This window comes from Eretmochelys imbricata, chromosome 4 (assembly GCF_965152235.1).
Source record: "Eretmochelys imbricata isolate rEreImb1 chromosome 4, rEreImb1.hap1, whole genome shotgun sequence".
In the NCBI taxonomy this organism is placed as follows: domain Eukaryota; kingdom Metazoa; phylum Chordata; order Testudines; family Cheloniidae; genus Eretmochelys; species Eretmochelys imbricata.
In genome coordinates, this window is record NC_135575.1 from 110,801,831 (window position 1) to 110,818,902 (window position 17,072).

The following is a 17,072-nucleotide window of genomic DNA, read 5'->3' on the forward strand; positions in this document are numbered from 1 at the left end:
CAGTCTTTTCTTCCTTGGAAGAAGAAGGCGGGTACATTTTAGTAATTAAAGTGAATGTTGCCCTCTGAAAAGTGCGAATGCTCTACTGGAAGAAAAGCTGTTATTCTCCTTCAGGATCTGCCCCATCACATGTAGCAGAGTATGATATACCAAATGAGAACTGAGAAAAAAAATCATCATCCCAGGAAGTTTCCAGTCTTCTACAGCTTCTTGTTAAGTCTCTTTTGTAACATGATGACCTCCATTTTTATATGCCATTCAAGTGTATTGGTCAAATGTCACTTTCTAACATCATGTTTCTTCGTATCTCATCAGTATGTAAGAGATGGAACAAGTTTTGCATCTTAAGATGTTGAAAGCTGGGTAATAATAAAATAATGCAATGAAAGTACCATATATTCAGAAAGCAATTATTTTAAAGGGTTTCAGTTTTGACATGCTTAGATTAAGCATGAAGCTTTTGTTTCATACACTTGCTGTCAAATATGTTGTTAAATACTGATACCACCTCCTAAGAGAACAACTTTTAAATTCCAAAATGCAAAGGGTAAGCACTAAATATTTTGGTAGATATATTATTCCATAATGTCTACTGCGTTGTTCTTAATACAAAGCGCAGTAGGGCTTAATTAAAAAGTGATTGTACAATCTATCACAAACCTGCATTAGGGATATGGATGCCAAGAAAATTAAGTTGTATAGGTGGTGATAATGAAATCGATTTTTTATTGAATAGTTTTTATTTCTATGGCTTTGTTTTCTGTTCTTGCCTCTTTGTCAACAGTTAAGACATTCTCCATCCAAACTCTTTGAAAGCTAATTGGAGTCCATTGCTTCTTTGTTTGCATATTTATGACCCATTTAAGTTATTTTGTTCATTTTTGATCTGTTAAAAAGCTTGATAAACTTTTGACTCAGAGAATCAGTGCAGAAGAGTATGACAGTAAACAAAGAAAAACAAGGCCTTCAGATCTTGTTTTGCTAGTTCCTCCAAAGGAATATGCAGGTAACTACCAGCACAAAGTTTATTTTGATTTCCTGTAAGCAAAATTCACAGAAAAACTAAAAGGCACCAGGTACAACCTGAAATATTACTTCACTGACTTACCCCATAATAAGTAATGGTCTGGCATGAAAACCTGATAAACAGAGAGCAGTAATGAAGATGAAACTATACTTCTTGTAGTGTATGAGACAGTGAAGAATGTAAAATGGAAGTAAGAGTCTACAAAAACTGGGCCAGATTTATCCCTAGTGTAACTCCATCACCTTAAATTCCATTGACTTTTCAATTCCATTAGCAGTCCAGTCATTGGAATTACACCAGGGATAAATTTGATCCTTTTTGCTAAAGCCAAGCACAGTTATTATACACAAAACAAAATGTCAGGAAATAGTCGTGTGCTCTGCCATGTAATAATTCCTCACCAAATAGTAAATCAATGTTGAATGTGCTGTTTGAGAAGTCCCATTATTAAATATTTAGAAATGGATCTGAAGCAAAGTAAACAATAAAACAGTAATGATTTGAATACATCCTTTCTTCTTTCCTCTCTCCTTTTTATACTTTAAAAAAGTTGGTGTCTTGCAAAACACAGAGCAGGGCTTTCCTAAGCAGAACTCTGGGATCAGCCAGCACAGCTTCATTTTCATATCTTAAGTTCTCATGTTCAGTTTTGCCACAGTGTCCTTTATGCTGTGAACTCAAACAGCACAACAAAGAGGAAATACTGCTTTAAATGATCTTGCTGCTCGTCCTTAGTCCACATATTGCAATGCACTGCACATCGCAGCTAGCAACTCCTGTCGTGCTTTGGCGCAATATGCAACTTGGGATAATGTAATAGAGAAGACAAGCACATCACAAGGCACTGAAAGCCATAAGAAGCATAGAAAGCTTACGTTTCTGGTATGCAGCAGTACAGATATTTGAAAGGTTAGGTTCTGTCTATTTTTAGCATTGGGACTGATCTAAAAATGAGGGTGATATAAAAATTACATTTCTCTCTCCTGGTTTATCAGAGATTTTGAACAAAATGTATAAAAGATACTGCTCTCTAAATCAGATGAGATTTTTTGAAGTAAAGCTGTGCCTTTTATTTAGAAGAGAACCTTTTATATCCTTGATTAAAATACCTTTACTGTCTATTTCACTGTTAGATGAGCATTTTTAGACTTTAGCAAAATTAAAGAAATATGACTTTCCCACTTATTGTTTGGGAAGATTTATTCCCCTGTGTAAATGACTTTTTAAAAAAAAATTGGTAAGGCATTTTCTCTGGTATAAAATAAATCTGAAGATAAATTATCTGTACTGGTTAATATCCCCTGTCATTAAAATGGCTAAATGAAAATCAAACATGTTGTTATTTAGTACCTGCATCCCTTTCATGGGAGTCAAAAATGAACATGTATATTGGGCAGGAATTGCCAGCTATGCTACGATTTATAGCACTATCCGGGGCTCGGATTAACCTTTACCATGTGTTTCCCCCACCCTATCCTAAAACTGTCAGCACTCTATCCCTAAAGTATATGTCTATGGTTGGTTTTGTACACTCCCATTCAGCTTTAAAAGAAAATCTGCAAACAATGTAATATTATCTTGAGCTGGAGCACAAACGTTTTTCCATTTCTTTGTAAACAGGGTTGCATATGAGAATGAAACAGCTGGAGATATACCTTCACAAAACCCTTGGGGATGCTTCTTAGTCATTTCTCCATTGTATGCAGTTTTGGTTTAATAAATTGGTAATAATATTATGATGAAGTGCTCTCTGGTTTTGGTTTGCTTACCTTTTTTTTTTACTTGCAAGTTCTACTTGAAATTCATAAATTAAAATAAACTTCAAATTAAGCAGCTTCCTATTTTTGGCTGGGTGGTTGGTTCTTTTCTGGTGGGAGAGGAAGGGTAAATCTGTGAATATGAGTGAAAGACTGATGCTACAGCCATGTCAAGGGTTTGGTGCAGGCATTATTTCTGCTCATGCATCTCAGTCCAGATCTGCTGTTTCAGGTGTGGAGTTCTATTAAGCAGAGAATGCAAATATTGCTCAATTGTGTCAGCTTGCCTGGGAGCTTTACAGTGGGGAAGATATTCACTAGGAACAAACATGAGACCAGCAAATTCATTTTACTTGTTGCCTGACATAGATTTGAACTTTAACTGGGTCTCCCTTATGGCTTATGATTTTGACATTGAAATGATGAAAGAGCAGACATACAGAAGAGCTTTCAGGATAGGGCTGGTACATATTTATGAAACAAGTAGCAAACATTAACCTATTATGGACATAGTCGATCTAAGATACGCAACTTCAGCTACGAGAATAGCATAGCTGAAATTGACGTATCTTAGATCGACTTAGAATCACTTACTTCGCATCCTCGCGGCGCCGGATCGACGGCCACCGCTCCCCCGTCGACTCCGCTTCTGCCTCTCGCCCTGGTGGAGTTCCGGAGTCGACAGCATAGTGATCGGGGATCGATCCGGCGGGTAGTGTAGACATGGCCTAAGCTGGTGCTAGCTGCTGAATGGGATAAATGTCTTCTACCCTTTCCACACTCTTTCCTTCCCCATACTTGCTTACTCAGAAATCAGGCACAACTTGGCCCTTTATATGGTGCAAAATCAGATTTTTAATTCCCATTGTTTTTGTATATTGTATTTTCCTTTGTGCTCATAAAAACCATATCTATGCCCCATATTACAACAATTAGGTCAAATGACTACCATGTAGAATTATTACCACCTTATACTTTGTTTTAATATAAAAAATGCCAAGAACGAGGCCCAAGAAAAAAGGCTGACTCAGTTCCATGGAGCTCTGTCTGAGGAAGTTTTTATTTGAACATGAGAGATGTGTCGGTAAGGCTGTCTGTCATCTCTAGTTTATTAACAAAAATTGCTAGGAGGCACTAAAGCTGTCCACTGCCTTTCCCTCTGTTCCTTCACTCAAAGGTGCTTCATTCACGTTGACTTTACTATAGCTGTTTTGTGTAAAACAAGACTTGATTTTAGAGCATTTAAAGGTTACTGTTCTTTTCAGTACTGGGCTGTGTACACTCCAGTGAAACCATTTTCCTAGCCATTTTACAGAACAGACAAAGTTAGAAAGCTATGTGATGTCCCCCCGCCCCATTAAATACAGTAATGCTTTGAAGTGGAGCTGGTAGGGAAGGGTGTCGTGCTCGCCCGTAGCAATGGGAACTTCCCAACATTTTGGTTTGTGCTTGGAGATCCCAGCCCCATGAACAAGTGACCACGTTGCAAAATCATCTCCAAAACTGAGTCGAATTGGCACTCCTATCAGCAGAATGGTCAAGAATTGAATGGCTGCTGAGCCTGAGCTGTCCTTTACAGTCCGGAGTTGAGATCTGGAAGCTTCCTCTGCTATCACCCATCCTGTAGATATACCAAGCACTCAATTTCTGTGGTTTTTAAACTCATCCTTTGCAAGCACTACCTTTGCATACACACATTTTTTTTAAAGAAACAAAAATGTACATAACTGTATGCTTCCTATACAATAACCCTTCCCTATAAGTCAGGGGTGGGCAAACTTTTTGGCCCGAAGGCCTCATTGGGGTTGCAAAACTATATGGAGGACCGGGTAGGGAAGGCTGTGCCTCCCCAAACAGACTGGCCTCTGCCCCTATCCTCCCCCTCCCACTTCCTGCCCCCTGGCTGCCCCCCTCAGAACCCCCACCCATCCAACCCCCCCTGCTCCTTGTCCCCTAACCGCCCCCTCCCGGGACTCCCGCCTCTAAGTGCCTCCCAGGACCCCATCCCCTACTCCCTGTCCCCTATCCACACCCCTGCCCCCTGACAGGCCCTCCGGAGCTCCCATGCTATCCAACCCCCCCGTGCCCCTTCCCCTGACTCCCTATCCACACCCCCGCCCCCTGACAGGCCCCCCCCCAGGACTACCATGCTTATCCAACTCCCCCGATTCCCCGTCCCCTGACTGCCCCCCCCAGAACCTCCTGCCCCTTACCCAGGCCCAAACCCCCTTACCATGCCACTCAGAGCAGCATGTCTGGCCACCAGACACGCTGCTGCACTGCCCTGTAGGAGCGCGCAGCCCTGCTGCCCAGAGCGCTGCCCTCAAGGCAGCATGTCTGCGGGGGAGGGAGGACAGCAGGGGAGGGGATGCGGGCTAACCTCCCTGGCAGGGAGCTGAAGGGCCAGGCAGGATGGTCCTGCAGGCTGAAGTTTGCCCACTTCTGCTATAAGTACTACCTGTAGAAGGCAGCATTTCTCAACTGTTATGTCAGCTGTATATGAACATATGTCACGTCGAATCAGTGAAAATGGCAGCATGTCCAGTTCAAATATGTGACATCTCAGGAGAGACAAAAATGCATAACCCTGTAATGGTTTATTAGAGAGGTTTAGCCAAGTCCTCATAGACTAGTTCAAATGCACCCTGAGCACACCAGGGACTCTTTAATGTGCAATAATGCAAAACTTTAAATGATGTCCATTTTATGTCTGAGTGGGTGGATATGGGGCTCTTTAGATGATATCTATGAAAATGGTGTTATGCTCCCCTTTAGAAATGTACAGAATTAATTTGCCTTAGAGAGCAACCCATCTAAACATAGATTTAATATTGTTAATAGTCATATATGTTAGTATTTACAGTACCGAGCACCAATAGTGTACCCAGCATTGTACAGATACAGAGGGAGTCAGAGTCCCTGCCAAAAACAGCTTAACTCTTAATACACCCTACACCTTAAGAGTACTTTAGATGAGAATGTTAGAACAGTCTTAGCTCCTAAAAAAATTACCCCAGGGTTACAGCAAGGTACCTAGTATGCCCCATATGATACCAGATACTGGGCTTATCCTACTTAGGCCCTGCTCAGAACAAGTCAGAAAAATATTGCTCATTGAACAGAAGTTTCTAGAAGTTACTATGAGAGCTTAAGGGAAATTAACTTACGACTAATGCTAATAAATGTAACCAGGAGAATCTGGATGGGATTTTCCAAAGCACTTACGAGAGTTAGGAGCACCAGTCTTATCCCTTAGGTGCTTTTGGAAATCCCACCTCTGGAACTGTTGCCTGGCTGTTTCTTGTATTGAAAGAGCAATTGCACACACGGAAAAGTGCAATAACAGTAAAGTGTTCAGCCTGCTGTATGGAAATGGTGCTTTTGAACACTTGGGGCCAGACTGAGTGGGAATGCAATTGAAGAGCTTGCAAGACACCTGCCCCTAGTACTCACAGTCAGTCTCTCGTGCTTCCTAGGGACTTAAGAAAAATGGATTTTTAAAAGAGAAAAATAACTCAGTGATTCCCATCGCATTGCTGTAACAAAGAGGTATCAACAGCGATCTGTGGCCCCAGTCCTGCAACAGACTCTATGCAGGCAGTTTCCCGTGCTGGTATAGAGCACCACTGACCACAATGGAGCTCTGCTCAGGCATAAGAGTCTGCTCATGTGCAGCAAGTTGTGAAACTGGGGTCTGTCTTCCTTACTAGCAGGAATTTCCTGGTCTCGCCCTCCCCCTCCCCGAAATCTGCTCTCAACCCCTTATAAAGGTTTCTATACGAAACTGACTCCTTTATGTGGTTCAGCCTCCCCAACCTGAAAAATTCCAAGCTCGCAGGTGTGATATAAGAAAATGGGTACATTTCTTTAAAGATTAGTTTTTCTTTAAAACAGTGATACTGGAATGAAAGACATTGGTCGTACTACTTTTAACGAGGCTGACAAACTGGGTTTGTTTGGTTTTTTTGCTGTTTATAGTGAATATAGGTTCTGGAAAAACATGTGTTCCAAAAGTTGGGAAAAACCTCTTATAACAAGCATATTTCTATACAGTCAATTTTTTGGTGGTGACAAATCCCTTACTCCTGTCTTGTTTTAATAATATTCACTAATAAATAATTTCATAATGTTTATTAAGGGGAGATTTCAGAAATGCCAAAGATAGTTAGGAGTCTAACTTTCAATAGGATTTAGGCACTTTTGAAAATCTTCCCCAAAACTTTCAGTCATAAAGGGCCATGACTGTGAAACCCATACTCCCACTGATGAGCACGTAATCTGGTAACTGTTCATCTTCAGGGCAGTGGGGTTACTCATGGCTGTAAGTATTTATCAGTGTGAGTAAGGGCTGTATAGTTGGGCTCAAAGTATGTGAAAGTATCTGTTTTTAGACCCGATCTTGATCAAACTCCCATTATCTTCAGTGGTGGAGGCCTGAGGCCATTGTACCAGTATTGGAGATAGACAAAGATCTTTTACCCATTTTTGACTCTCTGGAACGTCACAGGTTCAAGATGTTATTGGGTTCTGGTTCTGCTTAGAGCCGACTGGTAGGAAAAAGGAGCAGAGAAGAAAAAAATCGAATAGGGCAAAAATGCAGCACATGGCTGGAAGAGTGGTAAACAAATGCAAAGTGAAGAGGGGTAGAGAGAACATTTCTAATAAAAAATTAATACAGTATGTATACTTTATAGAGGACACCCATTTGTGCTAACTTAGCTTCTGAGCAGTGTTCTTCTGTCCTTTATACAAAGCACAGGCTTATCTTACATTAAAAAAAGTTAGAGACTAACCAATTTATTTGAGCATGAGCTTTCGTGAGCTACAGCTCACTTCATCGGATGCATACTGTGGAAACTGCAGAAGATATTATATACACAGAGACCATGAAACAATACCTCCTCCCCCCCCACTCTCCTGCTGGTAATAGCTTATCTAAAGTGATAATCAAGTTGGGCCATTTCCAGCACAAATCCGGGTTTTCTCACCCTCTGCCCCCCCCCCCCCCCCAAACTCACTCTCCTGCTGGTAATAGCCCATCCAAAGTGACCACTCTCTTTAAAATGTGTATGATAATCAAGGTGGGCCATTTCCAGCACAAATCCAGGTTTTCTCACCCTCTGCCCCCCCCCCCCCCCAAACTCACTCTCCTGTTGGTAATAGCCCATCCAAAGTGACCACTCTCTTTAAAATGTGTATGATAATCAAGGTGGGCCATTTCCAGCACCAATCCAGGTTTTCTCACCCCCCCACCCCCCTCCAAAAACCACACACACAAACTCACTCTCCTGCTGGTAACAGCTTATCCAAAGTGACCACTCTCCTCACAATGTGTATGAAAATCAAGGTGGGCCATTTCCAACACAAATACAGGTTTTCTCACCCCCCCACCCCCTTTTTTTTTCAAAAAAACACACACACAGAAACTCACTCTCCTGCTGGTAATAGCTTATCCAAAGCGACCACTCTCCCTACAATGTGCATGATAATCAAGGTGGGCCATTTCCAGCACAAATCCAGGTTTTCTCACCCCCCCACCCCCATACACACACAAACTCACTCTCCTGCTGGTAATAGCTCATCCAAAGTGACCACTCCCTACAATGTGGATGATAATCAAGGTGGGCCATTTCCAGCACAAATCCAGGTTTTCTCACCCCCCCCCCACACACACACAAACTCACTCTCCTGCTGGCAATAGCTCATCCAAACTGACCACTCTCCTTACAATGTGCATGATAATCAAGGTGGGCCATTTCCAGCATAAATCCAAGTTTAACCAGAACGTCGGGGGTGGGGTGGGGTGGGGTGAGAAAACCTGTATTTGTGCTGGAAATGGCCCACCTTGATTTTCATACACATTGTGAGGAGAGTGGTCACTTTGGATAAGCTGTTACCAGCAGGAGAGTGAGTTTGTGTGTGTGGTTTTTGGAGGGGGGTGGGGGGGTGAGAAAACCTGGATTGGTGCTGGAAATGGCCCACCTTGATTATCATACACATTTTAAAGAGAGTGGTCACTTTGGATGGGCTATTACCAACAGGAGAGTGAGTTGGGGGGGGGGCAGAGGGTGAGAAAACCTGGATTTGTGCTGGAAATGGCCCAACTTGATTATCACTTTAGATAAGCTATTACCAGCAGGAGAGTGGGGGGGGGGGGAGGAGGTATTGTTTCATGGTCTCTGTGTATATAATATCTTCTGCAGTTTCCACAGTATGCATCCGATGAAGTGAGCTGTAGCTCACGAAAGCTCATGCTCAAATAAATTGGTTAGTCTCTAAGGTGCCACAAGTCCTCCTTTTCTTTTTGCGAATACAGACTAACATGGCTGTTACTCTGAAACCTAAAAAAAAGTTGTATGACTCCTGGGGCAGGTAGCGGAAATGAGTTTAAATTCCATGAAAACTGGTTTGTAAACTGTAACTTGCTGAGAATCTAACACGTTGTTTGTGATTTGTAAAACCTAATGGTTTGCTCATCATTAGACTGTAGCATCTCCTCTGATAAAGTAGCTAAATCTGTTGCATATCAGCAACATACAGTACTTGTGTGTGTGTGTGTGGGGGGGGTAAGTACAGTTCCCTGTTCATCAGTGGTATAGGTGAAGGAAGTTGGGCCAAATTTCTCAAAAGTCAACTCAGATTTTGGATGCCTCAGTTTTTGAATGTGCAACTGGAGACAACTTACGATGTTTGAAGAGGGGCACCCAGAAATGAAGGAAACTAAAAGCAGTGGCCACTTTGGGAAGTTTGAACCATAGAGAGGAGGTGAGGGCTAAAGGGACCAAAAGGACAAATGGTATGGGTGAGAGAAAAAGGTATTAGGAGAAAGAGACTGAGTGAATGATGTGTGCAGAAAAAGATTGCGGGACTAGAGATAGGATCCTGGAAGAAGAAAAGGCAGAATTTTGGAAGCACAGCGAAGCAGAGATGGCATGCTCGGGAACCAGAGGAAGAGAAATGGCAGTCAACAGAGTGCTGGCCTCCTGAGGGGGGTCGAAAACAGTGCCAAGGAGGCCTGAAGTCTTTACCATAAGATCTCTCTGACTGAGGAGATCTTTTGTTTCACATGATGCTGTAGGGCAATCTAATTAGTTTGAAAAGTCTACTTGTAATGAGTGTGTCCTCAGTAACTGCCTAGGAAACACATTTGTTCAGCTTTTAGCATTTACAAAGCATTAGGGGTGAAAGTCACTGAAACTAGCACAGAGAGGTGTAAGAATCCAGGTTTCCTCAGGGGGAGAGTAGCTTTAATTTCTACTGTCAGCATCCATTAGAGGCTGCGTATTCATGTGTAAAGACTGCACAATTATATGAACCCATCTTTTACTTTGGTGTCGCCTCCGTAAGCTACCCACCTGTCGGAAGGCAGTTTGTGGCCATTGCCTGCTTCCTTGATAGATGTGGGTCTGCCAGCGCTCTTTGCTCTGCATGAACAATAGGAGACTCTAATCCCATAATTTAAAACCCATTGTTTACACAATTGCTTATGATCACTTCAAAACTATTTTCTATCATGATATACTATTGGAACTTTGTTTTGCATTACATATATGGTTGGTTACAAACCATGTTTAAGGACATTGATAAAAGATATCTAATGGGCAAGTTCATGGTAAAATTTGAGCTAGGCAGGTCTTTAAAAGGTAAGCCTCTCCATAACAGACTGAGAACCCTTGTTTAAACCATGTGATCTAGAATCGTGCTGGAAAAATGGTTTTCAAGTACAGTTTGGTCAGAACATTCCTTGACATCCATTCTGGAAAATTGTTGCTGCAAGAATAGGTCAAGCCAGTGTGTGGACAGGCCTTTAGTAAAGCGCTATACTATTATTAGTTGTTGCTGGTACATTATGTGCTAGGAAAGTTCTCCCATCTCTAAAGCTAGTATGAAATCACCACAGAGGTTACAGTTTGTATTTATCAGTTAACTTGCTAATTTGAAGCAAACGTAGTGAGGTGGAATTGTAGAAAATAGAAACAACACGAGCAGGTCAAAATATCCAAAACAGCAATATACAAATGTTCCAGTGTAAATACATTTCTATAAAAGGTGTGAATGGAACTTAAAAAAAATGATGGATTCTGTACAGTCAATGAACACAATTATAAGTAGGTATTGAAGGAGAATATTCCACCAAGCATGGATCCACTGATAATAATTAATAAGAATCTACTCCACTTCAGTCAGTCGGGTGCCCAACATTATTTCACAGTTGACTGTTCTGAGGGTAGAGGTAATGACCTTTGCCCCAGATCTTAATAATTTACTGCAGTTTTATCATTAAATCAGCATATAATTGGGAAGGAAATTAGGTTTTTTTCATGGTGAGAGCCAAGTAATACCGTTAATTTAATCATTTGTAGGAAAAGGCTTTCTATAGTCATAGGGTATTTTGTTGTGGGTTTTTTTAATTAAGTAAAGTAGAAACAATGTCACTTTTTGTCATTCATGTTTGATGAAAATATGACAGTGTGATGTGATTTGCAACTTAAACACAAACAGGGAAATCTGTACTTTTTTTCAAATCCGGCAATGATAAATTGTCAAATAAGCCAAATGTTTTCCTGTGACTTGTTACAATTTTTGGAATGCATTTAGTATCTGAAAAATAACCTCTTGCAGCCTCTTTTTGTCTTTTCTCTCAGCAAAATCTCTGTAGCTTGATAATAACTACATTCATTTAGCATTTAGAATAATCAAGTTTGCAAATAACTTAACAATGAAAATGAATATTTCATAGCAAGGAGAATGACCAATTATGGTTTTGTGACTATAACTAGCAGGACAGCATGACTCATATCTAGCACTTATATTTTGCAAACTAGGCTTTTGAATACAGCTAATTAAAAAGAGACAAAGACACAACTTTTTTAAAAATGAAAAGGCAGGTGGAGATGGTTAAACAAGACCTTTATTTTTTTCTGTTGTGGGAAATGTTCTGCAGTTATGTTTGGTACCTTCAGTTTGTTATGTATTCAGTGTGTAGTTTCATCATAAACCAGTTGCACCTGCAGCAGCTCCCATTGTCTCAGGGAGAGAGCTGTAAAAGGCTTAAAGAAGAAACACTTCTGTTAATAGCATGTCGTGTTTTCACATGACAACGAGAGCATTCTTGTTTTTAAACAGAAAATGCACAGCCCAGGTCAGCGAGGTTGGAATACAGTGTTTATACAAAAATGCACCCTAAGGCAGCACTGAGGAAATACTACTTATATGAAAATGGAGACAGGAATCCGAGCAGTTATGGACAGGACTACAACAGTTGTATTTAATAACATTGTTTTCCAGGAGGGCTGTGTGAGAAATGGAAATGATTATAGAGAAGAGCTGAAAAAAGAAATCTATATTTCAGTGGGAGCAGGATCAGGCCCCTTGTTTGTAGCAGATGCTAAATAAGTAAAGGACTGTGTTTGCACTGATGTTTGCAGCATCACTGTGAGATACAGTCTGTGTAGATGTCTTTGTTTGTAAAAAAAAAAAAAAAATAGGCTCCAGTAGTTATTGATCAGAAGTTTCTAATATATCACAATTTAAAAAAAAATACTCCACGAGGTATAAAATGACTAGTAAAAATTAATCGTGCAGTAACTTTTTACACACCTCTCCAATAGCATTTCCAAACTAAACAGCACTAGTTAGCCAACCCGAAGTAGCCCACTTAGAATCAAGGTATTCAAAAAATACATGCTTTACCGCATATGAGAGTTCCTTCATGGTTGTCTTTGTAACAACTACAGCTTTGTCTGTTGTTTGTTTTGGAAAAAAAAAAGAAATTAAAAAAAGATTGTAGGGGATTTGAGTTATATGGCAGCAGCACAAGTTAGGGGGTGTGGCATCAAAGTCTGATTTTAATCCCAGTGTGGTGCTGCAGACTCAAGGGCCTGAGTGGGGTTTTTAGAAAGACTGACTCCACTGAAGCCTTGGGTCTGCCTCTGGCTCGTGACGTCACTAGTTTCAGCAGCCGCACCAGAAGGCTGGGTGAGTGACAGCCCAGCCTACTTTTTAAATAGCTTTGTCACGTGACTGGGAACAGTAGTAAGACAGGTGCCTTCAGTTCACCCTCAGTAAGGGTCTAGTTGCCTGTGCAGGAGTGTGTGCTCTGTGTGAGGCTGTGGATTGCAGTTTAAAAGCTACACTGCTGTCATTCAGGAGCTGGATGGCGTGGGACATGTGCAACCAGGACTCTGTATGGAGTGATATAGAGGTGAGCTTTGCATTATGAACAGAGTGAGAATTGTCTTGTGTGCAACCCCTTCTGGAGGTAATTCGTTTAAATGGAATAATTATAAAAGTATACTAGAAATCATGTGTTGGAAAGAAGTCTGAATCGTATGTGAACTTTGCTAATTTAAGGTTACTTTATAATGCCTTGAGCAAATCACAGCTTAGCTGCTGTCATCAGTATCTCCTGCAGTTGGAAACTATTTTCATGTGCCTTTGGCTCGCTTTCCAGTCATATGCAATATTTATGCTCTAAGATAGTGATATGAATCAGTGTCTGAAGTCTTTCCAGTGGCATTTAGTGGCCTGGTTGGAAAAATGCCATGTCTATTTATAATTAGATTAAGACTTTTTAAAAAAAGTTAAAATTAATCAGTGGTTTCATATTTTGATTTTTGTTTGGTTTTATGTGTTGCTATGCTCTGTTCAGGATTTTTCTCATTTATCACTTGCAGAATTGACACACACAAACTGAGAAAGATGAATATGATGTTGTTGCCTTATTGTTTTAAATTCCTTTAAAACAGGGTACTGGAAATAGATGTTACTTTACTTCTGATTATTGAACTGGATTATAGTATTGCAGTTAAAATGTTCCATAGGACGAGGTTCTCAGTTAATCCAAGTAGTCCAGCAAATAGTTAAATCCTACTGTACAGCAGAGACAACAGGATGAACCATGAGAATAGAGTTTATGCGGGACTATGTGAGCTGCTGCTGCTGCTGCTGCTGCTTCTATAAAAATAGATGGCAATACATCAAATCCACAGCTTCTGCTGGCTACAGTTCATAAAGGAAAAAAGCAAGCAATTCCCTGGTAATCTCTGGAGTATAATGTGAGGTTTGAGGATTTCTGCATATTTGCATTCTGCAAAATGGAGCCTTATCTGAAAGTTCTGGCAACTTGTGAAGCAAAGGAAACTTTCTTTGGACCCAGTTGAGAGGAATCTGAAAGACAAACCTGCTCAAAGGAACTGACCCTCTGACGACAAGTTTGGAATAAGTACTTAAAATCCTCCCCTTAGACATCTCTTAAATAAGATGCATGTATGGTGCAGAGATACACATCTAAGTGAAAATGTGCTGGTGTTCTCTGTTTGTACAATTACATTTTTCCTATCTGTTAAGGCATGCATCGGATTCTTAACTCTTTTTGTCGTGTTTTCAATATTTGCAGCACGCCATTGTATCCACTGATTTCTGTTTGCATATTGTAATTGCTCTTATCTTGTTTTGATTTCTTGGTAAAATAGAATAGATATGGATAATTCATATGTCCTGTAGCTATTATGAGTCAAGGCTGTAAGTGGATGACTTTCTGGCTCCAAAGTTCTAATTGTTTCTGAGTAGCTGGAGTATCCTGTGGGTTGTTGTCTGGCTTATAACGTGGGTCTCAGCTGCTGTAGCTTCATTTTTCCATCCATGTATTATTCTTAATGCTGCTAGGATTTGATTGAGGAACCAGCTTATATGGAAATATTGGAGATTTATTTTAATCATCAGAGTTCCTGCAGTAATTTCAAGCTAGTAATGGAATAGATCATTTATAGCAATCATTTTTTTTCACAGAGGAAAAAAGGGTTGATCTTAATATTAATTGTGTGGCGGATGGATTAGCTGTTGGTAGATTTTTACCAACTGGCTCTTTCATTTTACTTTGTATAGCGACATAGTAGTGGCTGCATGCTGCTTTGGCTCTGGGGATCACCTTTATGATCTACAGTATTACAAGCAGCAGGTACTGTAGGCAGCTTTCATATTTTGAATTGTTAATGTTTGTTGTCAATTTAAAATGCATTATACCCTCTTGCACGTAATGACAGGCTAGCATGTTGCTTAATAAAGGCCTGCGTCCCTATAGCTGATCAGAATCCCCAGTGTTTCACTGTTTCATGAAGGTGATGTACAGTCAGGTTGCAAAGATTGATAGAGAGAATCTGCATGGCGCACATTCTATCAAATCTGTCATTCTTTACTGGGTTCATCCCCTTGCTGTTTCAACAAACTTATTAAAAATAAAAAGATTATTTTTACATTAATATAATTAATGTGGCACAAGTCCAGTCTTTCTTTTTTTTTAATTTACCTTCAAAGGCACAAAGACGTCTAAAAGGTTAAAGAAGAATTATACTTAATTATAATGATTCATTATCATCAGTGCAGTTAAGGTAATTTATTGTTTGCTCCCTAACAAAGAAAAAAAAGTCTGTTGGGGTGAAATAATACACAATAATTAACCTTTTGTGTTTAGCAACTACTCTATCCTCTTAAATCTTATTATAAAATTAAGGATATAGTTGTGAAATAACTGTCATACCTGTGAAAAGACAGTGAAATGTGTTATGGCAATGCAGGCACACCTGTTACAGATGTAAAGGCAAAGAGTAAATATCAACATGTCAGATGAGGACAATTATAGGACTTGGAGTGTTAAACCTGACATCATCCAAAAGCCAAATATAAATTAATAACAGGAACACTTGCTACTAATGTGTCTCAGATTAGAAGCATAATGCCATATTCAGAAACATTGATTTTATTATCATGTCAACATTGGCAAGAGCATGTGTACTTCATTTCAGCTGTTACATTTTTTAAGTGACATTGCCGTCATTATAGACAAATGAAAGCTGCAATGGACATTTTTTACACAGCTGTTTATATTGCTTAGAATGCCCATTGCAGGACTTTCACAATGCATATTACTACAGCCCTAAGATGTTTAAGTAGGTGATGTACAGAGTGAAGCTATTTTTACAAACGAAAGTAGTAACAGATCAGCAGGATACTTTAGAAGTCTACGGCATCAGTTTTAAGCCAGTGACCTCCACAACACAAACCTGGGAATGATGCTGAGAATCTACCTTTTCAGTCAAAAACTAGATTATCCTTTAATGAGATCACAGATTTCATCTGTGCATCAAAAAAAGGTCATCTTGGCATTATAAGATTGCTGCTGGAAGGTTATGTCAGCGCTAGAAAATGGGGAAGCTTTTTAATTTCTTTTTCTTTGCAGTTTTTCTGTGGCCAAAATAAAAAGAAGTAAATTTCATTGTACAAAATTTCACCTAAGCAAGGCCTTGGCCTGTTGAAGTTCCAAGCCCTCTTAAATAACCGGAAGAAAAGCAATTGATATTTCAAAGGCTCCCCTTGTAATCCCTAGGTTCCTTTGCCCCTTGGCCTATTGTATAATTGTCTTGTAGTATCCTGGTAGACTAGTGGAAGTTGCAGAGCCGGCTCTAGGCACCAGCAAAACAAGCAGGTGCTTGGGGCGGCACATTTCTAGGGGGGGCATTCCGGCGCTGGTCATGCTGCCCCTAGAAATGAACCCCCGCCACCCCAGCTCGCCTCTGCTCCGCTTCCGCCCGCTCCCCTGAGCGCGCCGCACTGCTTCACCCCCCACCCTTCCTCCCAGGCTTGCTGCGCGAAGCAGCAAGCTTGGGAGGGAGGAGAAGCCGAGCGGCGGCGTGCTCGGGGGAGGTGGCGGTGGTGGAGCGGAGGTGAGCTGGGGCGGGGAGCCGTTCCTCTACCCCTGTGCCCCCCTTACTTCCTGCGCTCCCTCCCCCACCCTCGCTCACATCCACTCTGCCTGCTCCCCTGAATGCGCTACCTCTCCCTTGCCTGAGACAGAGGGGGGAGAAGTGGAGCGGCAGCTTGTTCAGGGGAACAGGCGGAGCGAAGGTGAGCTAGGGTGGAGGGTTGCGGGGGGGGGGGGGGAGCCGCAGGAAGCAAAGGGGGGGAAATGCAGCACGCCTGGGGGAGGAGGCGGGGCCTGGAATTTGGGGAAGGGATTGGGAAGGGGCGGAGCCGGGGGCAAGGGAGGGCATGAAAAAAAAGCGGGATGGCAAAAATCCTAGAGCTGGCTCTGGGAAGTTGCATGGTAAATTATAGCCTTTAGCAGCTGGACTGAGTCTGCTGACTCTGTTCCTGGTTCCCAGAGTGTTGCTCACCATTATGCTGCTGCATATAGCCCATGCACTGTAGACTTGCAAAGATTCCTAGCTACAAAAATCTCTATGAAATTTATTTTATTTAAACATAACTTCAGCTCTCTCATATCACTGCAA

At 41.1% G+C, this 17,072-nt stretch overlaps 1 protein-coding gene across 1 annotated transcript in view; it reads left to right on the plus strand.

The window, feature by feature from the left end:
• Window positions 1-12,940: 12,940 nt before the first annotated feature.
• Window positions 12,941-17,072, plus strand: part of PPARGC1A (PPARG coactivator 1 alpha) — a 76,386-nt gene continuing 72,254 nt past the window's right edge. The window contains exon 1 of the mRNA XM_077814614.1: window positions 12,941-12,988. Coding sequence (XP_077670740.1) covers window positions 12,941-12,988 — 48 coding nt within the window. The remainder of the gene's footprint in view (window positions 12,989-17,072) is intronic.